General features: G+C 42.7%; 1 protein-coding gene across 5 annotated transcripts in view; it reads right to left on the minus strand.

The window, feature by feature from the left end:
• Window positions 1-7,415, minus strand: part of Nptn (neuroplastin) — a 75,982-nt gene extending 68,567 nt beyond the window's left edge. For 3 of the 5 annotated variants that reach the window (XM_008836459.3, XM_008836456.3, XM_008836455.2), the window contains exon 1: window positions 7,137-7,401. In XM_008836459.3, coding sequence (XP_008834681.1) covers window positions 7,137-7,227 — 91 coding nt within the window. In that variant the 5' untranslated portion in view covers window positions 7,228-7,401. Of the gene's footprint in view, window positions 1-7,136 lie in introns of all 5 variants that reach the window. The other 2 variants (XM_008836458.2, XM_029565071.1) reach the window with 2 other exon arrangements.
• Between the last annotated feature and the right edge of the window lie 514 nt (window positions 7,416-7,929).

Consider the following 7,929-nt stretch of genomic DNA (forward strand, 5'->3'; position numbering starts at 1 on the left):
CCTTCACTGAGACGTCAACAGAATCAAGGAACTTTAGAAATGGAAGAGTGACCTCATCAAATCCGGCAACTTTAAAATGTCACAGGAGCCTGATATGGTGGTGAACACCTTTAATCCCAGCACTTGAGAGGCAAAGACAGGAGAAACTCTGAAATGAGGCCAGCCTGGTCTACATAGTAAGTTCCAGGTCAGATGAGGCTACAGGAGACCCTTTGAAAAAATTTTCACAGGAAAGGAAAAGAGAATCAATGACAATATTTTGTCATGATGTTTTGTCACGTATTGTACATTTGTTGTGTATTTTACATTTAATCACTTTTAGAATATGAGCATATGATTGAAACTATTGTTATAACTCAACACTTAATGTTTTATGTTAATAAATCTTTACATAATATATAGAATCCTGACATTTTCAGAGTGATTTCGCATTATCTCATAAATATGTCTAGTCAATCTGAAACATGACAGTGCAAAGGAAGGCAAAGCATATTCAAATTGATATACTTTGGGAAAATATCATAAAGCACTAGTAATTAACTTCACTAAGACTTAGTCTTTAAACATTCCATACTTGTTTTCAGAAGTGCAAAGAAATACCATTTAGCAGTTCTTAGTGCAAGCTTAGCACACAGCATGTAACTATCAAGTTGATCATACTGTTTCAAATAATAGGTCAGTCACGGACATTTTGTGTTTTAATTTGAAAAGCAAGGAACAAAATAAAAAGCCATCTGATGAATATTATATATGTGTACCCTAAGTTATTATATTGACCATAAATATGGACACCTGGGAAATTCTTTAAACATCAGGAAAGCTCATTTCCATGCAAACCAAAGAAAAGTTCTGAGTAATATGGTAAGAAATAATCTCTAATTTTTTATTGTGATGCGTTTGTATGTCTTTATATACATAAAAAAGCAAGCAAAAAGTTAGACTTACTATTTTAGCTGACACATTAAACCAAATAAACTCTTGAAAAGCAAGACACATATATTCACTTTTAAATTTAGTTACAAAATCATTAGTGATCCTTTTACACAAGATCAGTTTTGTTTTTGTTTTTTTGGTCTCTTTGAGACAGGGTCTCCCTGTAGCCCAAGCTGTCCTGGAATTCACTATGTAGACCAGGCTGGCCTTGAACTCACAGAGACCCACCTGCCTCTGCCTCCCGAGTGCTGGCACTACAGGCATGCACCACGCCTGGCTTGTTTTTGTTTTTATTATTTTATAATTTTTATTTTATGTGTATCAGTGTACTGCCTGCATAGTCATGCAATGCCGCGGAGGTCAGAAGAGGGCTTTGGATTCCCCTGGAACGGGTGTTAAGGATGGTTCATGGCCGCCATGTGGGTGCTGGGAATCGAACCCAGGTCCTCTGCAAGAGCAGTCAGTGCTCTTAACCGCGGAGCCATCTTTCCAGCCCCACAAGATCAGTTTTAAATTGAGTCTATTTCTGTACATAAGCCTATAATGTACCAGTTTATAATCAATTCATTTTTACTTGCTCTCCTAAAGCTAATGCTTACTAAAATTAGGGGCTTTGGGGGGGGGGACCCAAAACCTCACAAATGAGTTTTTAAATTATCTAAGGTTGTTAAAACTACACTCCATCTATCAATGGCATTTATTTATGTAAAATGATGTTTTGTTCATAAAGCGGCATAATTAAAGACAAACTAATTGAAGGAAGTGACTTTGCACTGCTTTTTAAATTTTGATGTGACAGTTTACTTAAAGGGCTCTACTTACTCTTTCTCACTGTTTCTCTTTTCAGATGCTCCCCAAATGAAGGCCCATTCCTTAATCCTACATCCAACTTTCCTCCTTGTCCACTGCACCCTTTCTTCTGCCCTCTTTTCATCCATTCTGTTTGATCCTGTCCAGATTAGGCTCATTGTAAACAGTGAGGTAAACAGAAGGCACCATAAATTGTTTCAAAACAATTTTTTTCTAAAGCTTCTTTGTGTAACTTTATTCAAACTTTCACTGAACATCTCTTGCATGGTATTCAATGTAGTCATCCATTTTTCTATGTATTTCACCTTGATACCAGCACTTTTATCTCCTTCCCAACTGGTATTAAAAAATCTTTACATTATCTTAGCACTCAGGAGACTGAGGGAAGAGGGTGAGGAGTTCAAGATCAGACTAGGCTGGATGCACAGCCAGAACCAATCTCAAAAAAAAAAAAAAAAAGGGAAAAGGGAAAAAAAAACATTTTACACAGCCCTGGTAAAGTTTCAGATTTTATATATAAAACATCTTGAGCACTTCATGCTAATTTAAAACACTCAAACTCACAGAGGACTGCTTTTAGTCACATGTGGTCATCTTTGAAGGCCTAGTTTAGCTCTTTTTCTTTAAAAAGTAAAATTAGACTGGTGAGATGGCTCATCTGGTAAAGGCATTGCCAGCAAGTTACTGTGCCTGACAACCTGAGTGTGTCTTCTGACCTCCATACGTGTTCCAAGGCTTATGTACGATGTACGTGTGTGCACACACACACATAAAGTTAAAAAACTAAATAAAAAGATTTTAGGTTGAGGACGTAGCTCAGTGGTAGAACACTTGCCTATGTGAGACCCTGGGTTCAATCTCAGCACCACAGAGAAATTTTTAAATAAAAATTAAAATGTAATTAAAAGGTAATATTTATAAATGTCTACAGTTATATCCCACAAGAAAATATTTCACACCAAAACTACATCAAGAAAAAGCAAGAAATTTAAGTGTAATTTCTTATGAAAGCTACGTAACTCATGCAAAATTTGATCTATGATGAACTCAAACCTTAATTTGTGGCAAGTAAATGTGGAGCACATTTCTAAACCTTAGCATATTTACAGGTTAAGCTCTGTGTTTGTGAATGCATACACACAAAAAAATCTTTCTAGCAGGACATGGTGACCCAAGCCTTTAAATCCCAGCACTCAGAAGGCAGAAGCACACAGATCTCTGTGAGATAGCGGCCAGTCTGGTCTACATAGGGAATTCCAGGCCAGCTGGGGCTACAGGGTGACCCTGTTTCAAAAAACCAAAAACAACAAAAACTCAAGAGACAAAAAAGAAAAATGATCTCCTAAGGAAAGCCTTATTCGGATCAAATAGTATTTGAATTACATTTAAATCTGTTGCTTGACATTTGGTCTACCATTTGTGCAGTAACTACCATTGATACAGTTTATCATGCTATTCATTTTAGTTCATCCAAAGTCAGGTTAACAGTCAATAGCAAATTGCCAAACAACAGAAACAAACAGCACTTGACAGAAAATATTCATGAAGTACCTAGTGCAGATACTGGCATTGTTACAAGCATAATGTTCACAACTATTTATAATCGCACAAAGTGGTTTCTTAACATTAAAAAAATGCATTAGATTCTCTAGCTTCCCCCACTGAACAGTGTTAATTATCTAATTGAGGTTTTAGTATGAATACATTCCATGTACACTCCACTCAATTCCATTCATTCAGCTAACATCTGTACACACCTGTGTACCAGGCAGTACACTACTTCTACTTCTCTCACAACAGTATTCTCCTAATGCATGGCCCATATGAAAACATGTTTGCTGATTTAAAAAAAAAAAAAGAACACCATGAAATCTCCCAGAGAATCAAATGGAAATATGAATTTCCTCATCAGAACTTTCTTTGCAGACAGTATTGATTACTTTTCTAAGAAAAAAAAGTGATATAAATATCAAAAGCACAACTCCTGTCTGGGGCCTTCCAATGACCTGTTTACTTGTATTCAAGATGGTAGAAGCGTGTGTTTATCATGAAGAAAACAAGCATACTATTTTTATGCGATAATAGTAATGGGTAACACTTACTGAGACTTACGATATTGCAAGGTTAAAATCCAACTAGCCATTACCTCATTTAATCCTCACATCATCCCCAAGAGACTGACACTGTAATCACCATTTCACAGATCAAACTGAGGCTTGCCTTACTCAAGGCTACTCAGCTATTAAGAGTTGGAACTCAAACCCAGTTCTTGGTTGAGATGTGCCTCAATGGTAGACTGCTTGCACTGTATGTAAAGGGTCTGAGCCCTAGTAACACACAGACACAAACCAAACAAAACAAAACACCAATCCTCTCAGTGTCCAACGCCTGTGCCCTAGAGATGGTATTATACTGTTAAGGCTTATGTTCAATTTTAACCTAAAACTTTTAAATGCCTTATATTTTTTCCTTAAAATTTTATTTTTGGTGGTACATACAAAAATCAATGTTTGTACTTGAAACCATGATTTTACAAGTCTAAATATTTGGATGGGATACAAAATCTATTTGAGTGAAAGCCCTGAATTCCTATAATGGGTCAGATTCACTTTGGAGCAAGAAGTGATTCTGTGGGTTGTCCAGTCCAAATTCTGTACTTTAGGAATAATGAAAACAGAACCCTTTTCAAAAACATATGCAGGGCTGGAGAGATGGCTCAGTGGCTGGGAGCACAGACTGCTCTTGCAGAGGACCTGGGGATCGGATGCCTTCTTCGGACTCCCATGGGCAATGAACAACGCGGGTGCACTTACACACATGCAATCAGTACACTCATACATGTAAAATAAAATAAAAACATCTACATGCTCAATCTAAAGTACACATTTTCAATCCAGAAAGTGTTTTTTTCCCAAAGCTTCATTTTTATAGATAATCCGCATTTCTAACATTTCAGTATTATACAGAGCATGGTGGCTCTTTCTGAAGCACTGTTTAAAAAGTAAAAACTTCATGACATGAAATCAGACTATTGCAGGACCATCTCCTCAGAAAGCTAGACTATTATAAGACTTATTATAGAAAACTATAAAATGGAATCCTTAACCAGATATTCTCAAAAATAGTCATTTCTTCCTTGAATTCAATTTACATCTATTTGGGTCAACTATGGGCTCAGATACATGATACTAGCCATGTCATGTGACTAAATTCAAGCTCATTTCAAGGGAAAGCTGTACTATGCTGTATTTAGAACACATTATCACTAAAGCAGCTAGATGAGTCTTTGTAGGCCTATCCAAAAACCTTGTTACAGTTGCTAAGAAACAACTTACCATATTATAAATTATTGGAAACCTATGGCAGCAGACCTTTTGTACAAACCAAAACACAGTATTTCCATAAATAACTGAAATCAGTATTGGACTTAACTCATATTAACAGTTCAAAAAATAACTAAAGAAACAAATCAGACTAACTGCCTTTCCTTTTCCACAGCTTCATACCTAGAGGGAAACAGAAGGGGAAAAAAAGCCCATATGCTTTTAGCATATTCAATGCAAAAGACAGAAAAAAATGTTTCCTTTCTGACCCCTGCAGTGATAAGGTCAGAGGGGATAAAATTCCTCAGTACAAAATGACACCTTCGGGCTGGAGAGATGGCTCAGCGGTTAAGAACACTGACTTCTTGCAGAAGACCCAGGTTCGCATCCCAGCGCCCACAAGGCAGCAACAACTGTCGTAACTGCAGTTCCAGGGGATCTGACAGCCTCTTCTGTCCTCTGCCGGCATTGCACGACACGGGTGCACCCTACCTACATGCAGGCATTAACACTCATACACATAAAAATAATAAGTAAAATTTTTAAAAAGGTATTTTTTTCAACAATGTGATAAAATTTCTCTATCTTTCAGGATTTTAAGCCCTGTTTCGCTTCAGAATACTCAATTCCACTGAAAGCCATTTTAATTGTTCTGATGTAACCAAGAAACGCTGATTTAAAATAATTTGTGACTTCTAAAATAATTTGTGACTACCCAGTGCTGACTTCTCCTAAATTTTTCATTCAAAAGAATTCTTTGAACATCTTAATACTTGTTTCCAATCTAATAATACTTGTTTCCACAACTGAACTGTGACACATGCCTTCAATCAGAATCCCTCTGTTTAGCTCCCCCGTGCCCATTATTCCTCTCCATCTTCTCTCAAAGCTTCAGTTCAAAACACAATTCTCTCATTTCCACTGTACCCTGATCACATCCCAAAGGCCACTTTCATATTCCTCAGAAATAACATCTCTGCAGTCTTGAAACTTTTAAATCTCAAAAACCTACTTCCTCTATCTCCTAGTAACTGCCCTTAATCCGACTGCAGATTGAGCCTGTGTCCCTCCCCTCCCGAAAGACCCAAGCAGTATCTTACAGCATTTGCCACAACTCATCCCCTCCCTTCCTAAGATATCCTCCTCGGTGCAAACCAACATTGCACCCCCGGCTTCCTGCATTTTACTCCCTTCCCTTATTTTTCGTACCCCTACGGCGCGCGCCTTCCCTTATTTTTCGTACCCCTACGCACACACACACGCACCTTATACCCAGGCACCCTTTACTTATCGGATAAATATTCCCCCTACCTCAATGCTTTCCCCGTCCTCTGCTCATTTTCCTCTCCTTATTTAGAAACTCCCTTTTGCTTTCCCAGCCACTACCCTAGAATGCCCAGCACTCCACCCTCTTTGGCAAAACCCAGCCCTCTTCCCCCAGCTCGCTTGCAGACACTGCTGCTTCTGTGTTCCAGGTCCCCTACTGCAGTCAACCCACTCCGTCTTTCCGCCCACATTCCCTCTACCCCCGAATCCAAGGTTTCCAGATTCCCTTACTAACCCCTCTCCTTAGAGACTCCATCAAGTACTCGGCTCCCTCTCGGTGTTCCTCGGGGTTCTCTCCATCCCAGCTCCCCCCTGCCGTTCTGCAGGATGTCACCAGGGTTCCGGGACCCCAGTAGAACCCGGGTGTCAGCGCCCAGCAGCCCGGTTCCCTCGGCGAGCTCGGCCCACACCACCTGGAACCCGAACGCGGGTCTCCCGCCGCCTTCTCCGAGAGCTGTCCCCTCCCCGGCCGCCCCCGCTACTCCAGCGCCCCGCGTCGGCTTCGTCGGCTTCCGTCGCCCCACGCCGAGCACCCAAGCCTCCAGCACCCCAGCCTCACACACGACGCCTCCACCTCCCGACGAGGTGCCTCCGGTGTTCACACCCGCGCTTCTTCCGACTCCCGAGCCGCAGCCTCGCCTCAGCCCGGCGGCATCTCCCTCGGGCCTGGACCCAGCCCCCTTGGACTGCCGGAGCCTGGAGCCCGGAGCCCCTGCCCGGCCCGCCCCCGGCCCCTCAGCTTACCGTTCTGAGCCGCACCTGGCCCTGGGAGGAGCGAGCCAAAGACCAGCAAGAGCGAAAGGGCCAGCGCGCTGGGGAGCGACGAGGCCGACATCCTCCCTAGCAGAAGACCGCGCAGCGAATGGGCCGGAGCCGGGGCCCGGGCCGGGGAAGGGAGGGGAGGAAGGGAGGGGGCGGGCGAGCGCGCGAGGGAGTGAGCGAGGGAGGCAGCGGCGGCTCAGCTCCGTCCTTCCCCGTCCTCCTCCTACCGCCGCAGCGCCCAAGCCTCGCGAGACCTGCGCTAGCAGCCGTGGGCGGCAGAAGAGCTTCAAGGCTCGCGAGAAGAGGAGGCGCTGGCTTGAAGGCCCCGCCTCTCGTGCGCGAAGGCCCCGCCCCTGCGGCGGCTGATTGGCCTCGCGCAGGGGAGGTCACGTGTGCACGGCGCTTCTGGCCAGGTGACCAGGCTAGGCGGACACTCCGCCCGCTCCTCCGAGCCGGGTAGGAGTGCTGAGTTCGCGTACAATTTTGAGTGGATCCGAGCGCCCATAAATAACCGAAAGCATTGTCGAAACAGTGTGTCTTCTCCAGCTATTCTGCCTTTCCTGCGTTACGGCCCGAAGCTTCAGAATTGGATACACCGGCTCCCCACCCTTGCTTTTAAGCTTCCTTTCATTAAATGGTCCCACATCATCCCCTGCGATATCTTCCTTCTGGACTTTGACCTAAGACCTCTAGTAGTATCCGACCTCAACCTCCCTGTCTCACGTTTTTTCCTTCCCAAGGCAGTGTTGGTGACTTGTGCCTTCCAACACGTACA

The sequence above is a fragment of the Nannospalax galili genome, unplaced genomic scaffold (assembly GCF_000622305.1).
Source record: "Nannospalax galili isolate Female #2095 unplaced genomic scaffold, S.galili_v1.0 scaffold54, whole genome shotgun sequence".
NCBI lineage: Eukaryota > Metazoa > Chordata > Mammalia > Rodentia > Spalacidae > Nannospalax > Nannospalax galili.